Source organism: Lynx rufus, unplaced genomic scaffold (genome assembly GCF_022079265.1).
Source record: "Lynx rufus isolate CCGP_SWC_20201006 ecotype Redwood Valley unplaced genomic scaffold, mLynRuf1.p SCAF_15, whole genome shotgun sequence".
In the NCBI taxonomy this organism is placed as follows: domain Eukaryota; kingdom Metazoa; phylum Chordata; class Mammalia; order Carnivora; family Felidae; genus Lynx; species Lynx rufus.
The window spans coordinates 31,251,316-31,273,451 of NW_025814829.1; the positions used below are offsets into that span (position 1 = coordinate 31,251,316).

Below are 22,136 nucleotides of genomic sequence, written 5' to 3' on the forward strand. Positions count from 1 at the left end.
AAACATTTAACACTGCATCTTTGCTGTGTGGTTAAATCTCCCTTTTCTTTTGTGTAGTTCTGGCAGCTTTCTGGGGAAATTGGAGTTGGCACATGTCCCACCTCTCAGTCTCTGCCAGCTGTCCCCTTGCTCAGGGCACCTCCTGTTGATGTCTGGGATTTAGTCTGACTTTGTAACTATTACCCTGCAAACCCGAATGCACCTTAGAGAAGTATGTGGCAAACAGTGACATTTGCTTGTGAAGCCATACTTTCTAGCTGGAGAATCGTATTTTGTTTAGAGAGAGTGATAGTCAAAGAAAAGAAGGGGAAGGAAGATGAATCAGGGAAACAAAGAGGATGAGGGAAAGAAGGAAGTTGGTCAGGATTTACTGAGTCTAAGAATTCAGAGTCTAAGGTAGACTCTGGGGGAGGGCAATAAAAAGGGAAGTGTCACAATTCCCTATTCCGTGTCTTGTCTGTGAGGTGGGGGAATCTTACATGCCTGCTGACCTGATGGAGTGGCTCAGAAATGCCAGAGAGCAGCCCATCAACAAGTCTGAGGAAATGAGGCCGTGATGAATATGTGAATTCTGAAGAGAGGAAGAATCAAAGGGCCACCAGCATTCAGTGAGATTGGCAAGAGAAATTTCCCTTGAAGCAAGTGTTGAACCCATTTTGGAAGATCAAATGGTGGCAGTGACGGTCAGGAGTCTTCTGTGGTTGGGGGATGGGCTGGCATGATCCTGGGGCTCAGACCTGTGTAAGAATGAAGTTCACTGACTGGAGTGGAAAACCTATTTTGGACACTCAAAATGGAGTTGGTGGCATAGGAGGGAGCCAGTTGGAGAATGACTTTTTAAAGCCAGGCAAATAGGTTTTAACTTAGGACGTGATGCATTGGGAATCTATTATAGGCAGGACCCCCTGAGGATAAGGACGTGTCTACCATTGTCAGACTAGATGCTTCCTGAGGACACAGAACTTGCACCTTTTTTCCTTAACTGTTAGTTTTTGTTTTGGCCTGAACAACCAACCAAGTGGACTTTATGTGTGACATACTGTGTTGCTGTGGGAACATAGACCATATACCTGTCAGGGCCAGGGTTCCTACCTCTGTGGGGCCCTGTCTAGCATGGCTGTCTTAAAACCATTACACCATAAGCCCAGATGGAGAATGAAATGCTTCAGTCATCAGTTAGGCATTTCTTTATGACGCTTGTCTTCAGAGCCCTTCGTTCCAGAGACACTCGAGGCATTGTACCCATGCAGCAACTTTTGAGTTGTACAAGTTCATTTTGTAGTGAACATTTCCCTAACAGTCATGATAATTGAGTTATAAGATTAGACCAGTAGGGTGGCACTGGTTAGGATGCGGGTGAGAGGCAGAGATCAAAAAGGGAGCATATGAGAGAAACAGTACATTTGCTTATAAGAGGAGTTGTGTGCCCAGGATGGTTGTAATTTTGATCTGGGGTTTGGGAGCTGTTGATGGAGCAAAGGTTGGGAAACGTGTTAGGAGCAGGGAAGGATGGCATCTCTCCCTTCAACTCTTTCCCTCCTTGAGATGGGGAACCATACAGACCTACTCCATGCAGACATCTGGGTTTGCTCCTTCTCCTCTGACTTTCCATACACCCCTCCCTTCATCTGGCGCAGGGAAGCTTATAGATGCTTTTAGCATCCTCTTGGGAGGAAGGTGGGGAGACAGGCAGGCAGCCAGGAAATCTTGGTGGTTATTAAACTGAGGCTCAAGGACCTTTTTATTAGCGATTAGACTTAGCTCCATAGCACTAAAGAGTATAAACTCCCACTCTGTCTCCTCTGCTCAAATCTCCAAAGAATCTGTTTTATACTGTGTTTATTTATAACCCAAAATAGACATGGGCCCCAGAGCTGAGGCTTCAATGTGCTTATAAGCAGAAGGTGGTTGGAAAGCTCATAGAGGGAAATGGTGTGCACCCCTGTCTATGATCGCCTCCAGCTGGGCCTTCGCTTCCTCCATTTGTGACTGGAAGTTGTTTGGAAGTATTGCATCTTAAAGGTTACTTGCTTTTTCTTTTTTTTCCTTCTAGTCTATAGTATGAAGATTATAGTACTGCAAAGACTCATGTATCACCAAAGCTTGAACCTTCTAGAGCATTATTAGGCTACTTTAAACTGGTTGGATGAGTAAACCTATAAAAGCACTTTCTTTAAGCCCTGCCCACCCGGGAGTCACCCAGGAAAGGGTTTGGTCAGATGGTTCTTGTACTCAGTAGGTAAGGGGGAGCCAGAGTGGAAGGGCAGCAGTGATTTGTAGGTGAGATGTTGGTGACAGACCCACCCACATACCCTCTACAGGCCCCTCTGTAGCTAATACCAGATGTTTGGAGAAGAGCTGACGTCTCTTTGGCTAAGCCTCATCAACAGATCTACGTGAGTGGGTGTTGAATCCATAGCTTAGACCCCTGAGCACTGAGCAACTTGGTTCTGATGGTGGCATATTTAAGGCTAATGGTTTCAAGTAAAAAAAATCTCTGAGCAACCAGGTAAGAGGTGTTGTTGCCTTCAAATGCTTATGGAAAACATAGGAATGGCATTTGATAATTATGATAATGGCATTTTGTTTTGTCCTGAATACAAGTGTGGTGCTGCTGGCTGATTATTAGTAAGTATGCATCCTCCCATTCATATGTAGTATTGAAATCTCTAAACTCCTTACACATATTGTCTCGTCCGATCTTCATAGCAGCCCATACCCAAAGAAGGTTTTAGTGCTCCTAGTATCTGCTCAGTGTACACACTTAAGCTGAACAGTCTTAGTTGACAAGCTCAAGGTTAAGTGGTTGGTAGGTGACCGAGCAGGACCAAGGTTACATCTCCAGGTGTCAAGCATTGCTCTCCTGCTTGCCCTGTGCTTGGCTGCTGTTGCTACTTGGGCTGTGTTCTGGTGGTGAAGAAGGCTGGGCTGAGCCATTCATTCTCTGTCAGCCTCTTCTGCAGTGAGGAAGATAGAGCTTTTGGGGAGCTAGAGTTTGGGTTTTGGTCTGTGAAGGTAGAGCTGAATCTTTCCCTAGGACAGACGTTACAGGCTTGAGTTTATCAGCACAGCACCTCAACCCACTGAGCTACTGGCTTTGTGGAATGAAAAGATTAATTAAAAAAAAATGTTGGCATCTAATTACATGAACCTAGAAGTTTAAATGTAGACTAAATATAGCCTGAGTTTAATCTCTATTTTATAAATTCTACAATGTTCTGTTGCCAAATAGGACATAGCGTTTTTAATAAGCAATTTTTCAGAGTTGGATATAAAACTTACAGCCAGCATCTCTTGGTGAAAGAGCTGAGAATTATCCCTGCCTAAAACGTGCCCTCTGCTTTCAAAGTGGACCTCTCTTAGCTTTTTGGAGATCATAAAGTCTAGAGTTGCCCATTAACCAGCTGCCGATTTTTACTTATTAAAATTCCATTACGATCTGTACTGGACTTCTTTACTGTGTGCATCTTTTTCTAAAAAGTTTTTATTATAAGCAAGTCTGTAGCTTCCTTTGTGAGATCTAAACACCAGGTCTTTGTCCACTATGTAGGAGATGGGGGTTGACTGGGCTGTGGGAGAGAGGACTTAAGTGTGAGCCAAGGTCAGTCAGAGCCAGGGTCAGGTCAGGGAGCCACTGCCCATGAGAGCTGAGTTTAGGAGACCCTGGTCACCTCTGCAAGAACTCTAAGCAGGAGCTTGTCTTAGAGCCCAGGCGAAGACCAGGTGAGGTCACCTCAGCAACAACGTAATGCAGCCAGAAGTCTTGCCTTTCCCAGCGACTAAAGGCTCTAGTCTTTATAAGGCTACTACTTGTCATTGTCAAATCTCCTGAGGTTGGGATAGGTTTAGAGGTTTGGGGCCACATACTTTGGCCCTAATAGGGATTACAAAGTATGGAGAGACTCCAGGGTCCTTCAAGTGTCTGTATTCCTTAGGAACGGGTGTCTTGTGAAGTTTCGCCCAGTAACTGGGATAGGACCCTACAATCCTCCCTTGGTTCCTACTATCCTCCCTGGTTGGTCTGTGGCAGTGGTGACAATTTGTCACAAGTTTAAAAGCTATTGGAGTCTATGAAAATTAGGTCGCTAGTACATAAATACTGTTAACTAGGAACTATATGGTGACACTTGCAGACGTGTACCCACATCACATATCTAGTACTTCTGAAAGAATCTTTCAGCTTAGTTTAAATGACAGCCTAATAGAAAAGACATCTTTTGATGAGTAAGTGTTTAGTCAGTGGTACAAACAGTAGGTTTTCTGGGTTAAATAAAGAGTGGGAATATTTTAAAGAGACTTCCTGGAGGAGATGGAAAAACCACTTAATTTTGTAGGTTCAGTTGGAGTTGGAAAACCAGAGAGGTTGGAGGATGTGAAAATGGTATGACCAAAGGCGTAGAGGTGTGAAAGCCCCATTTGTTCAGGATTTCATGATTTGCTGAGAGAGCCAGTGGGAAATAAGGATGGAAAGATCTGGCAGAGCTGGAATGGGGTGTCAGTCACTGCCTGCCTCAGCCCTGCCAAGCGACAGGTAGCTGAACCCTGGGACCCGCAAGCCCACCTCACCTCATTCCATGGGGTAGTGAGAAACGAGGCATTCAGTGTCCTCATCCTCTTGCCTCCAGGGGTGGGGGGAGTCTGGCATTGGGCCCCAGCAAAGAGTTTGAAGATAATATGACAAGCTGGAGAGCTGGTGTGTAGGTCCTGGGAAAAGGGAGTGTCGTGGTTTTAAGATTAATGTATTTACCACATGGATTCTCATCACCCCTCTCCTCTACTGTAGGACATATTCTTGAGTTTTTCATAGTGGATCTGACAGAGATACGTATTTTCTTCTCCCTTAACATACACCTACTCGGCAACAGCCCCCCAAGAGTCCACTTCTCATGCCCCGCTTCCTTTGTAGTCCGACATCTGCAGGATGCTGGTGTGGTCAAGATAGAATGTGTCTTCTTTTCTTGTGGGACAGAAGGAAACTAATTGGTCTGTTTAAAATTTGAACTTATACCTCTGGACTTCTGGTACTGTGCTCTTTGGCCCAAATGCCTTTATAAATAATAAGCATCTTTCTCCCCAGCAAGATTCCTTTCCTACAAAGGACATTTCTTCAGTTAATAAAATACTGGTGAATGTGTTTGTGGAGACCGCGTTGAAGATTTGGTCAAATAAGAGGAACGTATCACCAAGAAATGCTCCTATCACAATAAAAAATGGCACACTAGGACACAGGCCTGGGAGTTCTGAAACCAGAACATTCTCGGTTAGGATTTCACCTCTCCTGTGTAAAACAGGCCTGGTCATTAGTTCCTTGTTAAATGGTTGTTATGATTAGAAATAGTATACATAAAGCACCTGGCTCACGGACATTCAGTAAAGGGTGGACATTATTACTATAAGTTCCTCCTCCTAAGTTGGGGGTTTGCTGTCTTGAGCTGACTCCGTGAGATGGTTTTAAATGAAGAAGGCTGCTGCGGATGGCTGCTGACTTCTTCAAGCAGTGTTCTCTGTGAGCAGTGACCTCGTGAGGTTGCCTGGCAGGGGCAGGCTCTGTGCAGACCCAAGCTCACAGTCACTGGCAAGAAAAATCTTTGTATGTTTTGCTTTGCTGAGAGGGTGGTGCTGAAAGCTTTCTTCCTTTGGGAAATCAATTTCACTGTGCAGTGGATCTCAGTAAGTGGGGTCACACGGCTGTTTTTAAAAAAGAGACATATTCTGTTTTTATTAATCATGGAACTGACATAAGACTGGTAGAATTTGTAGAAGAAAATAACCTGTTACTCTCCTTCTTTATGCACCTACCCCCTTCCAGAAGTTAAGAATGAAGAAAGGATTTTTATCTTTCAGTCTGGTAACCATACCCTCCTCTGGTTTAAAATAAGCAGCCTCATGTCCCTGGAGGCCTACTGTATATAAATTTTAGGAATACGAGGAATTCTCAGATTTTTGTTGGCTGTCGTTTTGAAGGCCAAATTATAAAGCCATAGTGCAGAATCCCTAAAATAGCTGTGAATCTAATTATGGGGCTAGACACTTCTTTGTCATATCCTTCTTGGAGTTGAATCCAATATGAACGACCACTGGTGTGGATGACGAGAGAGAGGATTTATTCTACACCGGGTTTTCTTTTCTTTTTTTTTTTTAATTTATTTTGAGAAGGAGCACACGAGTGAGCGGGGAAGGGGTAGAGAGAGATGGAGAGAGAGAATCCCAAGCAGACTCTGTGCCATCAGTGAAATGCTGTCAGTGCAGAGCAGGGCTCAATCCCACGAACTGTGAGATTGTGACGTGAGCTGAAACCAAGAGTCAGATGCTTGACCGACTGAGCCACCCAGATGCCCCTATTCTGGGTTTTCTTATATATACAGTGGAGCTCACCTTAACATAGTGAGATACAATAAAAAGGTCAACATGAAATAGTTATGTTGGGTGAGAAGAGTATTGGTATTAGTATTAACTTGTTGTATAAAATTATCTGCACACTTGCTGTAAAGAGCAGTTATTTTAACATTGGTTTGTCCATCTCTCTCTGTCTCTCTCTCTCTCGCTCTCCCTCTCACTCCCTGCAGCCTTTTGACAACACTGTATAAAGTGAAGCGCAGCCTCATGGAATGCCATGGTGGGGTAGCAGCTACCTCCAGGCAGGTAGGACGCTGTAGAGAATTGTGGCCCATTTTTTGCTTCTGCTGAGGAATATCTTACGCCAATAATGAAGCAACCTCTAGGGGGCAGCAGAGCACTGACTAAAACTGCTGTGCCTGGGGTAGTCAGGCCTTTTTGGCTCCTTGCCCAGCCTTTCTAGGTCCAAGATGCAGTGCCCACCCTTCTCCCTTTCGCCTAGCAAAGCTCATCCTCTTGGCCTTGCCATGGCCTTGCTTGCACTCACTCGCTTCTCCTCCACACTTAAACTCTCTTGGTCTACTTTGGACCAAATCATATAGCCTAACACGGGGACTTGTTTGCTATTGTTTCACAACCAGCTCTACCTGTCCTTTTTGGCAAGAAACAATGGTTTATGTTTCTGTGTTTCCCATAATGCCAAGACTGCCTTGGATGCCTAAATAAATGCTGGACAGCAGATGGAGGAACCCTTAATCTGTAGTGAGTGCTGGATACCTATTTGCTAATTTAGTTGTCAAGATGGGCTTGTTTTTGCACAAGAGAAAGCCTTTGCTCCACTTATTTCTGAAGTGGCTACATTCTCACACGCTTTCTGGTTTTAGATTGGAGTGGAAGATATAGGTGTAGTGGAAAACAGGAACTCTGGCTCTGTGGTTACAGGTGTGCATCTACTCCCCTTCCTGGGTGTGTGCCTTGGTCAAGTTAACTTCTCAGCCTGTTTCTCACCTACAAAATGGGGCTGTTTAAGCTGATCATGTGATTTTATCTAAAGTGGAACATATTTGAGAGTGAAGGAGGGTATTTAAAAATACTTATCAAATAGTTTTTTTGAAATATTTATTGACCGAGGAGTGGTTTTCGTTTCTATTTTTTGACTTGTCTATGAAACTGTTCTATTCAAAGATGATTTTCAAAATAACATTTCCTACAGAGTATTAAAACAATATATTAACAGGGCAAATTGTAAAGTGGTTGGCATGCTGGAACAGCAGGCGTAAACCCTATGGTGCTTCAAAGGATCAAACCAAGTAATGCGAGTAAAGTGTCTGGTGCTGTGCCTGGAACACACTGTATTCAGGGAATGATGATTTCATTTTCCTTCCTGGAAGAAGTTTGGGCAAAGAAACACTGACCAGCATGAAAGGCCTAAGGGATTTTTAAAAAAAAATTATTTGAGAGTGAGAGAGAGCTCAGGGGAGGGGGCAGAGGGAGGGAGAAAGAGAATCCCAGGCAGGCTCCATGTGCATCATGGAGCCCAACATGGGGCTCGATCCCACAACCCTGGCATCATGACCTGAGCCGAAACCAAGGGTTGGACGCTCAACTGACTGAGCCACCCAGGTGCCTCATCCTGTGGGCTTTGTTAAAAGGCTGCTTCAAGGAGGATATGCTCCTACCTTGCCAGATTGAAGCAGCCTTGAAAAAACCCTCAAAATCCAAAGTTTGGGTTTTATCCACAGTGGGAAAATACTGATTGAAGAAGATGGTCCTGCTTATACGTGGTCAAATAGCTACCTCAGCAGTAGAAAGCATACCCAAGGGATGGCTGTGCATTTTGGGCAATAATTTGGCTAACCTGTGAGTACAGAGCTCTTCTCTTGCAAAGTCACTACTCCTTGTGGGCAACTTGCCTGGAAAGCTGGGGCAACCGGTCTTGGCACCCCTATTCTGCACCCAGCTCCTGCTATTTATGAACCTAATTGCAGCAATTGTGCTTAAATACTGGGCTTACCATAAATATAGTAGTTTGAACTGTATAATATATATCTGTCTTGAAGGTTGGGGTCCCCATGTAACTGGAAGCTTAATTGTCATTCTGTGTTTGGCCTTCCAGGGTTGGGCACGCCCCTTTTACAAACAGAATTCATTACTCTTTACCCTGCCTCTTGTAAGTGCTACTTTGCTCTGGTAATGAGCCTGTGTATTCATTTGACCTAAAGCCCCTCAGAAAAGAGGCCTGTGTTTTTGCCAGTGTCTTGTGTGTTGGGGAATTCCAGGAGTGCTCTGCAGCGTCCTGGAAGTCGGGAGGGACCTTCACTTGCTCAGTAACAACGTGTGACGGGAGAATCAAGCGCAGAAACAGGTGGTATTGCAGGGACAGCCCACCGCTGGCTCCTGATGGCCTCTTCTCTCTCTAGGTATGTGTACATTCCGGTAGGCGGGTCCCAGCATGGCCTGCTGAGGACACTGTTTGCCACTGCAGTGACGTTTGCATTTGTGAGCTTCTGGCATGGTGGCCATGACTACCTCTGGTACTGGGCAGCGCTCAACTGGCTGGGAGTCGTCGCGGAGAACACAGTCCAGAGGCTTGTGCAGACCCCGTGCATCCAGGACAGCTTGGTGAGCAGGACCCTTGCCCCTGCGGCGGGGGAACAGCTGAGCTAGGTGGACTAGGTTTGGGAGGGAAGATGGTCGTCAGATTCATCGCAACATGGGCCGTTCCTGCCAGATTGGTTCAGAGTAGATGTACCCAGAAATAGCAGTTTGTTTTTTTTTTTACACAATGTTTAACTATAAAAGCAATACATGCTTATTATACAAAAATAAGAAAATTCACACAAGGGGAAAAAATACCTCAACAAAAATTACTATTACTACCAACTCTTCTTTTTTATTTATGTGTACACACACACACACACACGTGTAACTTTTAAAACGAATTCTGTTATCCCAGAGGTACGGTTGTGTCAGGCCCACCTTTCTATGTCACCAAATGTATTTCTAACAACCCTTTTTAAATGGCTACACAGAATTCCATTATGTGGCTGTGCGAGTCATTTATTGAATTATTCTCCTGTTATTGACAATCATATTATTCTAATTGTTTTGCAGTTGTCACTCAAAACCAAGATGAGTAATATAACCAGGGTGAATTCTTGTATGTAAAATTGCTAAGTTAAAGGTGTTTTTCACCTTTTTTGCTGTGCTTACTGCTTAACTCTTCTTTAACTGCCCTGTAGACAGTGTACCAATTTACATTTCTACCTACAGTGCATGAGAATGCCCTTGCCAATACTGAGTAGTGCTGGTATTTTTAATCTTGGCTAATTCAATAGGTAGTGTTATTGTAGCATAAAAAACAGTTAAGTGTTTAAGACGCATTCCAATTCTACAGGAAAATGATTTGGAAAATTAGGTACTTTACACACATATTTTATGTGATTTTAAACTATGAGCAAAGGTTTTATCGTGTAAAATGGTATACATTATATTAGAATCTTGTAGGAAATCATCAGTTGTGACTGTGCAGCAATATTCCTGATAACCCTGAAAAAAGAAGCTAAAAAGAAATATGCTATCATCAGTGTTCATGGCAGGCAATAAAACACATGAAATTTATTGGGAAATGATTAATGTGCCTAAACTCCCCCAGTATATGCAACGAAAGCAAATTTATTTTAAAAACCCAACACCACCAAATAGAGTACATTCGAGTTTGTTTTTTTTTTTTTCTACGAAGATGGTCATAGTAAAAGTGGACAGTTATTTCAGTAAAAACTCATGCAAAGCACATAGCAAAATAACACATCTGAAGGAATTGAAATATGCTCGTGTATGTTTAAAGATAAATATTTTGTTCAGTAGTAGTACCCAGCAATCAGCAGGAAAGAAATGTCGGTGAATTCTTATAGAAAATGGAATTTCAGTGAAAGTCATGGTTATGCAACACAAAGAAAAACCATAAAAGGTGGTATCATCAAGGTTTCAATCTCCGTCTTCAAATCTGAATAGTCTTCCCCGAAGTCTGAAACCCAATTATCACCTGTGAAAGCCAGAGAATTTTTTTCAGCTTAGGCTGAAGCCCTGTAACATATTTCCATGTTCCTTCATGAAGGGTCTAAAATTCACCTTGAACTTAATGTTAAGCACTGCTCTGTAGACTTTGAGCCATGGCTTATGCTACTGATAAAATTTAAAAATCAAAAATGCTAAAGGAGTAATGCAAACTGTGCCTTGTAGCCTATGGCTTGTTAATTTGGTTTGAAAATGAAAACAGTGAAAGCCGACACAGGATGAAGCACTTGTATGTCTGCTCTGCTTCATCAGCTCATTCCAGGACCCTCACGTGAGTACCTCATTTGAGCATCCATCCACAGTTCAGACACCTACGTGTATAGTAGTTTTTGAGTATGCACTTTTTGGTGAGATACATGCATATATATTGTGAATATAGTGTTTATATTATACATATTTATTGAGCAGGAACATATTTTGTAAAAACCTACTTTATCACCTTTTATCTTGACAGCCTGGTAGTTGGCTATGGCTGTGTAGATGTGGAGCTCCTTGTGTACGAGATCAGGATTCCATCACTGTTTATATCCCCAGTGGTTAGCTCAGTGTCTGAGTTAGCTGCAGTGTTAAGTCAGTGCACAATCGGGTTGATTCTTTAGTTCTTCTTCCACTCGTCCACCCAAAGAGTTATTACTCTGTTTCTTACACAGTTCAGCGTAGATTGTGTTTAACTTCAGAGAAACATGGCTGGCATTTCAAATGTTGTATAGCCTTTTGAATAAACTGTTTCCCAACCTGGGTTACTCTCCTTCCCTCCCTTTTCATGAATGTGTTCCCCATTCTTTTGTCAAAATCCAGATGAAGACTTGATGACTTAATGCCTCCTTGGCACCTAATTTCCTCCGTCATTGATCTGATAGTATTTTTACAATGTGAGTTCACCCCCCCCCCCAGGGTGCCCACATACTCTCTCCATGGCATTTATCCTTCATCTTGTTTTTTTTTTATCTGTTTTTTTAAAGATCGATTGGAAGATATCTAAGTAACAAAGTTGATCATGTCTTCTTGTATCTTTTTCATCTTCAAAATCAAAGCTTTGTTTGGAGCACAAAAAACAGTAGGATTTCTCAGTGTTGATAGAATGGCAGTTGAACATTCACTGGAAGACTAATCAGAGCTGAGTGTTGTGAATAGGAAGCCCTCTGATGTTCTAGGCAGGGCTGTATAATCGAACTTTCTACAATAATGGAAATGACCAATACAGGAGACACAACCACACTGAGCACTTGAAATGTGGCTAGTGTCACCAAGAAACTAATTTTTAATTTGAAGCTGAGTAGCCCCTATGTGGTTAGGGGATTCCATTTTGACCAGTGCAATTCTAGAACATACCCCCATCTAGAAAAAAATTAAATGTACAGTGTTGGACTCTGCTATAATTTTGAGTGATGTTCATTAATGATGAGGTACCTCATATATCCAGTGGCTACTGAATGGCTCCACTTGTGCATCTCACAGGTAAATCTCAGATTTGGCATGTGTAATACTGAACTTGTGTACCTCTTCCCCCCATAATTCCAACTAGCTCCTTTCCCTCTAGCATTCTCTGTTTCTAGAAAAGTCATAAGCTGTCTAGTTATTCAAGGCCAAAGCCATGAAGTTAACCTTTATACTCTCTGTCCCTCAGTTCTACCTGTTCATACGGTATATTCTGTCACCTAGGTAGATCTTAACTTTAAAAAAATGTTTTTAATATTTATTTATTTTTGAGAGAGGGAGGGAGAGGGGGAAATGGGGAGGGGCAGAGAGAGAGGGAGACACAGAATCCAAAGCAGGCTCCAGGCCCTGAGCTGTCAGCACAGAGCCTGATGTGGGGCTTGAACCCGCGAACCATGAGATCATGACCTGGGCTGAAGTCCGACCCTCAACCAACTGAGCCACCCAGGCACCACGGTAGATCTTAACTTTTAAAAATTATTTCTATTTCTGCTAAGTCATCCTAATCTAACTGCTCTCATTTCTTGCCCAGTCTACTGAATAGCTTTTAACTAGTCTACCTGCTTCCATTTTGCCTTCTTAAGTTCTTTATCCTCATAGTGCAGAGTGATACTTCTCAGTAAAAACCTAACCATCTTCGGTTATCCTTCTTAAAATCCTTCGTGGTGTCCCATTATTTTAGGAGTAAGCTCTCAATATTTAACATGACCTATGGGGCCCTGCCTGATCTGGAGCTTGCTACCTCTCCCCATCCCTCGGCCCCCACCCCTCGGGGGTCTGCTCCCCACCCCTCGGCCCCCCTCTCCCACTTTACACTCTGTTCTTCTCTTCATTTGCACACCTGGCCCCTCCTGCCTCACACAGCCTCGTTCATCTCCTAGGCTGCTCTCTCTCCCCTCTACTTCCATCTCTATTCATCCTTCAGATTGCAGTTTGAATGATATCTTGTTTGGGTGTCTTTCGCTGACCCTCCTAAGTCAATCAGGTCCTGATCAACAACTCATTTTGGACACCTTGTACGTGATCTCTTCTGCTATACTTATCATAGTTGCAATGAAATGTTTTTATCCAATAACTTGTTTAATCCTTATATCTTTCACTGAACTATTAGCCTCGTGAAGTCAGAGATTTGTATCCTTGGCATGCATCACAATGCCTGGCACAGAGTAAGCGTGCAGTAAATACTTGTCGAATGGGTGAATATTTTCTGATTTCACTGAGGGCAGTACAAGAAGAAGTAGGCTCATGCAGCAGCATGGAGAATACAGAGTGAAAACTGAAAGAGCTTCCTAAAGCTGAGGCTTGTTGAGCATTATACAGGGAGCTTATTATTTTCCATAGCAGCATAGATAGTAATTGGTCTAGTGATGGCAAAATGCTATTTTAACGCTCAGTGAACAAAATATATATAGGAAAGAAATGGATGGGGAGAAATTAGCCTTTCTGGTACCCTGCTGCTTTATGAGATGTGGGATTATTGGTTGTGACTCACTGAGGCACAGAGCTGTAGGAAGCTGACGAAAGGTACTTTCACAAAGCACCCGAGCTGGGCGGACAAAAGAGGAGTTAACTGCTGAAGCAACATGCTTTTCCTCTACACAAGCACTCTCTCGGGGAGCTAGAATTTGTGTTCAGCATTGAAATCTTTTAATAAGTGGACACATTGTGAAACATCAGTAGAGTGACATTACTTCTTGCCAATTCTGGATGTGCTCTCTCCTTTGAAGGAAGATACCTCCAGGCTGCTTGTCAGTTATTCCTATGCAAAGGAGAATCGATACCTCAAGCAGTTCACCCCCCCCATCCCTAATGTTCATTTCATTGAATAATTTCAATATGTCCTCCTCCCCCTGCCCATGTCTCCTCTTCTTTGCCCCAAGAGTATCCTGCTGAGCTGATTTATGTCCTCTCTAAAGCAGTAAAATTTCTATTTATAGACTTAATTGAGGAAAGATGCCTCCAGTGACAATCAGGGAGGGTCAGTCTAATGGTTCTGAGAGGGATCTGATGCTCTGATGTGTCAGAAGGAGCCCAAAGACCATGGCTCTGTGCTGATACACATTCAGTTTATCTGCTATATTGGTTGGTTTGACTTTGAAGATGTAGATACAGAAATCCCATGAGTTTGAGAGTTCAGTCAATTGTAAGAATTATTGACATGATATATAACCAGTGCTTACTTAGTTTTGTGGAATCCTAACTCACTAATTGGCAGGATATACATGTCAGTTGGCCTGATAAGAAGGTCAGTGACTCCAGTCCCACCTAACTGAAGCATCACAAAGCAAACTAGTCTAAGAAGAGTAGTTCTGTTTGAGAGTGGCTCATGATCTTCTATTTCTCTACTGCTTAAATCAATTCAAGAAATGGAGATCGAGTACTTATTATGGATAAGCCATTTTCTCAAGACTGGAACCCTTCTTAGACTTGGCTCCTTTGGCAAGGTCAGTCTGGTTCGTCCTTTCTTAATTTGCTCATTTAGGGGGAAAAATATTTCAATACCCTATGTGGGAGACACATTGCAGAGCTCTGGGGAACTCTGAGTGAAAAACATGGTCCCTTCCTCCTCATTTCCTTTTTTTTGCATCTCTTTCAGTGCTTCTGTGCCTATCGTGTACTAGTCTGTCCTTGTATATGGTAGAGTCTGTTATTCGTCAGTTCCCTCCAAGAACAAGGTATTTCATGGTGGCCTATCAGGATAATCATCGTTGTGATGTCTGCTTTGGAACAGAGGCAATAAAACCATGGAACAAGAGCTTTTCTTTATGAAGAGCTAAGTGATCTATAGAAAAAAGTCTTATTTTCATTAACATTATAGAATGTTGATTGGCTTAGCCTTCCCAGGCATTTCTCAGAAGAAAGGTCCAGGCTAGAGATAGATTTTTGGGAGCATGTACTTGGTATTTTGGAGCCATGGAAGTGTTTGGGACTTTCTGGAGAGAGTACAGAAAGAGAAGAAAAGGTGGTGGCCCAGGACTGAACCTGAGGAACACCAACAGTTAAAATTGGATAGAGGAGAAGGGGCCAACAGGGGGAGGAAAATCTCGAGGGTGATTTCACTGAAACTGAGAAAAAGAGGGTATTTCATGGAGGGAGTGGTCAATGATGGTGATGCCAGGGAGGGATAAAGTAAGATGAGGTTAAAGAATGGTTATGTCTCCAGGCCAGTGTGCTAATAGTGGGAGAAAGAAGCTATGAGGCATCTCCCCTGTGTCATAGGAGATTGTGGTCCAGCTGGAGATGCAAGGCATGTGCAAATCAGTTGAGGACCAATGTAAGGTATTTTGCACAGAGAGACCAGAATGAGTCATGGAGGCAGCCGATGTTTGTGAGGAGTGGTGGTCAGGGCGAGCTAAGCTTTTAGGAATGGTTTAAAGAGCTGAGGCTTGAGTAGGACTCTGGAGAATTAAGATCGGGGCTTGGCTAGGTCAGTAGAGAAAAGACAAGCATTCCCGGTCAGGAGAATAGCACACATACAGCCTGAAGTCAGAAATAGGCTTGCCATTCAGGTGAGGAGGCAGACATGGCGGATGAGGAGTTATCACTCAGGAGGATGGAGGAAAGGAGGCTAGAGAAGCCAAATGGTTTCCCATATAAAGGGATCTGAATGCAAACTTAGAAATATAGAAATGCAAAACACTTAACCAAACAGGAGAGCATTAAATTAACGTATTAATCCCACACGTCAAATTAGCCTGTTGTGCCGGCTTGTTAGCACTCTCCCGGGCCTCTCTGTGTGGCAAAAGCAATGCATGTTGTTATGAACAGTGTGTTCCTTGGTGGATGACGACCTGATGGTGCCCCCTCCATTGTCTCCCACTCCGAAGGATCATTAATGATGCAGGAAGCACACTGCGCAATTCACTGCTTACACATTTTCTTCTCTGTGGGAACCTGAACCTAAGCCTTAACCCCTCTGGTCTGAGAGGTGGAATGTGGCAAATAATTCCACCTCTTAGTTCAGATATGGTTAGCATGGCAAAAACATTTTCAAAGGTTCTTTTTAACTTTCCGTTACTGGGTCTGCTGACAGAGAGAAGACTTTGAACTAGAGCCAGGTTCCAGTTAGTGGTGGCCTGGTGAGCCCCCCAGGTCTGGCCAGCTCTCGTCCTTTTTTCCTGCTAAGTGCACAGCACAGGCTCCCAGCCTCGGGAACTGTACTCTTGGTAAAGAATGCTAAGCCGAAGATGAGATCCATGGCTTGAATGTCAGTGGTTGAAATGGGCTTTTTCAGGTGGCTTGTGGGATTAGATTCATTACTTGAGAGCCCTCGATTCCTGCTTCTACAGCACAGATAAGTGGTGGTTATTCAAGTCACAGCCTGGTGCCCAGCAGTTTCTATAGATGAACTTAGGGAAAAGCAAAATCTTTATTATGTACGTGCTGAAGCTTTGGATGTGTGTTTCTAAATCTGGGTCTCTTTTCCTCCAAGAAAACCCATTACTCCCTGGAGGTAGCAGAACTTGAGTTTTCAGTGTTCCTATTAGCAATAGAAGGATGAAATTAGCCCACTTTCCCCAAAATAATATGCACATACTTAGTGCAATATATTTTTACAGTATGTATTTATTTACAGTGTGTATTTATATATTATGTGCAGTGAATATTATATGTATGTTGTAACTGTATAGCATCTATATGTAGTATATGTATATGTGTGTATATGTGTCTGTGTGTATATAGATATATATGTTTGTGTGCATGTATTCATTTTTAAAGCTCTGAGAAGTCAGAGATGTTCAGGACTTCCAAAATATCTCACATTCCTCCCAAGACCTAGAAATAAACACTGCTTTAAAAAGCTTATGGAGCAGCTGCTGGCCTCATTTGAGATAGCTGAGTTGGTATCATTGTACTTGTGATTGCCAGCATGTACTGAAACACACAACTTAAGGGGGCTTTTGCTTTTTCCTCTTGTGTCAACCCTCTAGTCCACCCCGTAAGCTCAGGTAAGCGCTGGAATGGCCACTGTCTATCCCCTGAGGGGTAGCAGGAAAGAGTACAAGAGGTACAGGACATCTAGTAAGTTGACTATGCCACCACTGAAAGTAGCGATTTTGAAATAATTTAACTGTGAAGAAAGATGAATAAAGAATAATAGGTAGAATAAAAATTTATTTTTATTTAAAAGTTCCGTGCACATACGGAAAAGTACGCAGAAGGTTACATACTAACATACAGATGGTGATTAGCTTTTTATTGATGGGGATTATTTATGATACATATTTTCCTGGTTTTGCTTATTTATATTTTCAGCTTTTTCTACGGTGAATACGTATTGTTATCTAATTAAGGGTGATTGAGAGAAAAGGGAACATGATGGATCCCTCCTCAGGAGGCTATGCTTAGCTGACCCTGGTTGCTTGATGTATGTTAGAGATGGAAGGAACAGACTAATGTGGGGTTGCTCTAGCTGCCACCCTTTGCCAGAGAAGAAACTGTACCAGACCCTGCACAGAGATCTTCCACATTGGTTATTTTATTGAAGCACCTCAACAACCACCCAGGGCAGGTATTGCTTATCTCCATTTTTACAGATGAGGAAACTCCAGACCGGGGAACGTACGTGATATGTCTAAGAACACATAGTTCAATTAGAAAGGGAGTCAAATTCAGTTATACATAATTTATTCTAAGCTTCCTTAATTTTAGGTAAGAAGAGACACCTGCCTTGATAAATATTACACACTTATTCATTCATCTCTCCTTGCTGCTTGTGTACATTTGGCATTAAATTTGTTTAAGCAGCAAAAATGGATTTCTTCGGGAATAACAAAGAATTGCAATTCGGGACAAGCAAGCTAGGCAGAACCATTTGGCATTACATCAATTTCACATTCCAGCCCTCAGTTCTTGGACATCTTGTGTTTTAGTTGTGGCTTCACTCTACCTGCGTATGGAAAAATTGCTCTAAGTGAAGTGGCAATGCTCACAAGAGCATTTTTACCAAATTATGTCGTGTGGTTTCAATAGTAGCTTTGTAGGTAAGTACTGTCATTATCCCTGTTCTGCAGTGGGAAAAAATGGAAACCCAGAAAGTTTAAGGAATATCTGTTTATGGGTCAGAAGTCAAATCTTCCTGCAAGGCTTCCTTGAGGTAAATGAATCTTTAGTCTCCATTCTGCTCATACATCCTTCTCCTCATCAGCAACAACTTCCAATTCACTTCAGTTGTTTCTGACATTTACTTCCACCTTTCTAAAGTATATTCTCTTAGTTCTTCCCTTAAGAATTATAAATATTAGCTGCTTTCTACATGAGGTTTTAGCATCTGAGACCTACTTCTCCTTCCAATATGGTGGTAGCTCTGTGTTTGGTTCCATCAGCACTCGATGTTCCCATTACCACCATGTTAAGTGTGGCTTACTGCCACGCCAGTTAATATGCTATAATTGAATTTCCTTTCTAGTCCACTGTTTGCCCACCTCAGATTAAGAATCACCTTGCCTCTTTTTGTTTGATTAGTAGTTTACTATCACCACTTCTTTGCAAACTCCCCAGTAAAATGGAAAAATCCCTCAGAATAGTCATTTCCATGTGGTCAGATGTATTTGGCAATCTGTCAGCTCTCTTCTTTTCCCGGAGAACCTCTCCTGGGCCCTTCCATCCTCTGTCCCATCTGGATCATATCTCTTTAGATGGACTGTACAGCTGGTCGTGACACTTTCCTCCTCCTCTTTCCCGGGCTGAATCCCTGGGTCTTGGACCCCATGTCCCCTTGTTTTCTCCTCCCTTTGATTTGGTGGAGCACGTCCTTCAGTACAAGGACTACTTCTATTAGACCTAGTAGAAGGGCCTTTAGAAAAGGACCATGGATAATAAATTTTTTTGAGACTTGCATTTCCCAAACTGTCTTTATTCTATTCTCACATTTGATTGATTGTCTGAGCACTGAATTTTAAGGTTGAAAGGTAATTTCTCTTGAAAAATTTGGAAGATGTAATTTTCTTCTAGTTTTTAGCTTTACTGTTGAGAAATGCCATTTTGATTTTTGATTCTTTATATGTAATCTGTTTTTCTCTTGAGAAACTTAATGAAAATATCTTTGGCATTCTGAAATGCCACTGTACCCGTTGTCCCTGAGTTTAGAGTCACTTTGATACAATTTATTCACAAAAAAAATTTCTCATCATCGCCTTCGTCATGGGGAGTGGGGGGCAGAGAAAGAAGGAAGCCCCAGGGTCTGTATGCTCATTACCCAGATTTTTATTCTTTTTTTTTTTAACGTTTATTTATTTTTGAGACAGAGAGAGACAGAGCATGAACAGGGGAGGAGCAGAGAGAGAGGGAGACACAGAACCTGAAACAGGCTCCAGGCTCTGAGCGGTCAGCACAGAGCCCGACACGGGGCTCGAACTCACGGACCGTGAGATCGTGACCTGAGCCGAAGTCGGACGCTTAACCGACCAAGCCACCCAGGCGCCCCTCATTACCCAGATTTTTTAAAGATATTTTTAAATACTTGTTTATTTTTGAGAGAGAGAGAGAGAGAGAGAGAGAGAGAGAGAAAGGGGACAAGAAGCAGGGGAGGGGCACAGAGAGAGGGAGACACAGAATTCAAAGTAGGCTCCAGGCTCTTAGCTGTCGGCACAGAGCCTGATGTGGGGCTCGAACTCCCTAACTGTGAGGCCATAACCAGTTGAGCCACCCACGTGCCCTACATTACCAAGATTTTTAACCAACCTCTCTGTTTTCTTGTCTCCGTGGTTTACTGTTGCCGTCTGTGGTACATGGTGCCTCTAATGGCTAGGCCTTCTGGGGATCTGGTGTAGGAATGACTTTCTCCTCTGACATCTACTATCTAGGTGTCTCAGTGCTGCTAATTCCTCCATCTGTTTTCTGTCTTGTAAAAATGGGTTCATTTTGCCCACTTGCTTTTCACTTCTATTCCATTCCTTGCCTGTGAGTTTATACCTTTTCAAATGTTGACTTGCTTTTAAAAAAATTTAATGTCTATTAATCTTTGAGAGAGAGAGAGAGAGTGAGCAAGTGCGCACGGGGGAGGGACAGAGAGAGAGGGAGGCACAGAGTCTGAGGCAGCTCCAGGCTCTGAGCTGTCAGCACAGAGCCTGATGCAGGGCTTGAACCCACACACTGTAAGATCATGGCCTGAGCCGAAGTCAGATTCTTAACCGACTGAGCCACCCAGGTGCCCCATCAAATGCTTACTTGCTTTTTAATGGGGTTTTGGAGGGAGCAAAGATCTCTCATCTCCTGTGTTTAACTGGATGTCCTAGAACAGTTTTCTGTGCTGTTGGCTGAATCATTTTGGAATGCTTTACCTGTTTGTCAGTTTTAGATTTTAAAATACCAAGCTTGCTTAAAAATGGGAGTTGCCCTAAGCTGTTGCTTTTGTGTTTGAACAGGATATAGCTGAGGCCACAACTGTCACATTTTAGGCTTCTTTAATAGTCCCAAGGGATCTTAGTGCTACCTGGAGAGGGAGGCCCCAGCCATGAGCAGTCATAACTGGGGGGTGACAGTCATCTAGCTTCTGTCTTCTCACCCACATGCCTTGACTCCATACTTAGGGGAGGTAGCCAGGGTCTAAGGTCATTAAGCAGAAAGATTCCTAGACTTCCTTTTTTTAATTCTTTTATTCTTTTTAATTTATGAAGTCAAAAATACAGGTAAGACTGGAGCCCTCTAAGACAATAATTCCTCTGACCCCAGCAAACACACCTCACTTTCCTCTCCCATGAGAGGTAACCATTATTGTCAGGTTGGAGTATAGCTTTCCATACCTTTACTGCTGTGTGTGTGTGTGTGTGTGTGTGTGTGTGTGTGTGGTTTAATAAATGGATAAATATTCTAAAATATGTGCTTTTTTCCCCCTCCTCATGGTGTTATTTTGAGGCTGTTTCTATATTAGTGTATGTGGATTGGCATGACTGGACATGGTATGGATATATAGTGTTTTTTAGCCATTCTTCTGTTGCTGAAATTTTAGATTGCTTCTAATTTTTCTCTTTTGCAAATGCAGCTGCTGTAGAGATGCCTATTTATGCCTCCTTGTACATATATGTAAGTATTCCTTTAGGGCAGGTACCAAGAATAGAATAGAACAGGAGTTGGCAAATGATGGCCCATGGGCCAAATCTGGTCTACTGCCTATTTTCGTATGGCCTGCAACTAAGAATGGTTTTTATATCTTAAAACTGTTTTATTCTGGGGCACCTGGGTGGCTCAGTTGGTTAAGCATCTGACTCTTGGTTTCAGCTCAGGTCATGATCTCATGGTTTGTGAATTCAAGCCCCATGTGGGACTCTGTGCTGACCGTGCGGATTCTCTCTCCTTTCTCTCTCTCTCTCTCCCTCTCCCTCCCTCCCCCCCCCACTCGCTCTCTCTGTCTCTCTCTCAAAAATAAATGACTTAAAAAAACTATTTTATTCAATGGTCCATACTCTCCCTACCTGTTTGAAAGACCACCTTTAATATATAGTCAATATCCAAGTATACATGGGTTCGTTTTAGGGCTCCATTCTATTGTATTGATCTACTCGATTCTTCCTATTTTAAATACTAGAGTTCTATAGTATGTCTTGATTCCTGACATTGGTATTTATATCTGAATTTGTTAGGTTTGCAATGAATTGTAGCTTAATTTGGGTAGCGTTTGCATGTCTGTGATATTGACTCTGAATTTTCAATCATGAATAGTTATTTATTCAAGCCTTCCCTAAGGTTATTACATAATGATTTATCATTTCTCCTCAGAAGTCTTGGACACTTCTTTGCGGATTATTGCTTTGATATAAGAAAGGTACTGATTTTTGTTTTGAGTTGATAATTTTGCTTCTTTCTTGTTTAAATCTTTTGTTAGCTCTAGTAATTTGCCAGTTGTTTCTTTTGATTTTCCTAAATAGATGGTCATATCATCTACAAATAATGACAGTTTGTCCTTGCCAACAAATTTAACTCTTGCTGCATTTAATTGTCTTGTGGTACTGACGGAGACTTTCAGCGTGGTTTTGAGTGACAGAAGAGAAAATGTCTTTTTCTTAAAGCTAGTGGGAGGGAATACCTGCTCTGGGTTTTGACATATCTTCTTTATCAACTTAAAGAAGCTTCCTCTTTTCTTTTACTAGTTGGCTTTTTTTAAAAATCATGAATGAGTGTGCAGTTTTACTTAATATTTTATTAGCATCTATGGATTGATCATAAGATTATCCTCCTTTAATTGTTCTCATAAATTTCTAATGTTTTTAATACTGAATCCTCCTTCCATTCCTGGGATAAATCCTACTCAATTGCGAGTATTCTTTTAATCACTCCTATATTCAATT

The 22,136-nt window shown here is 42.4% G+C and overlaps 1 protein-coding gene across 3 annotated transcripts in view; it reads left to right on the forward strand.

Annotated features, from left to right (window-relative positions):
* Window positions 1-22,136, forward strand: part of HHAT (hedgehog acyltransferase) — a 299,112-nt gene that overhangs the window by 212,803 nt on the left and 64,173 nt on the right. For all 3 annotated transcript variants that reach the window (XM_047077282.1, XM_047077283.1, XM_047077284.1), the window contains one exon: window positions 8,757-8,958. In XM_047077282.1, coding sequence (XP_046933238.1) covers window positions 8,757-8,958 — 202 coding nt within the window. The remainder of the gene's footprint in view (window positions 1-8,756; window positions 8,959-22,136) is intronic.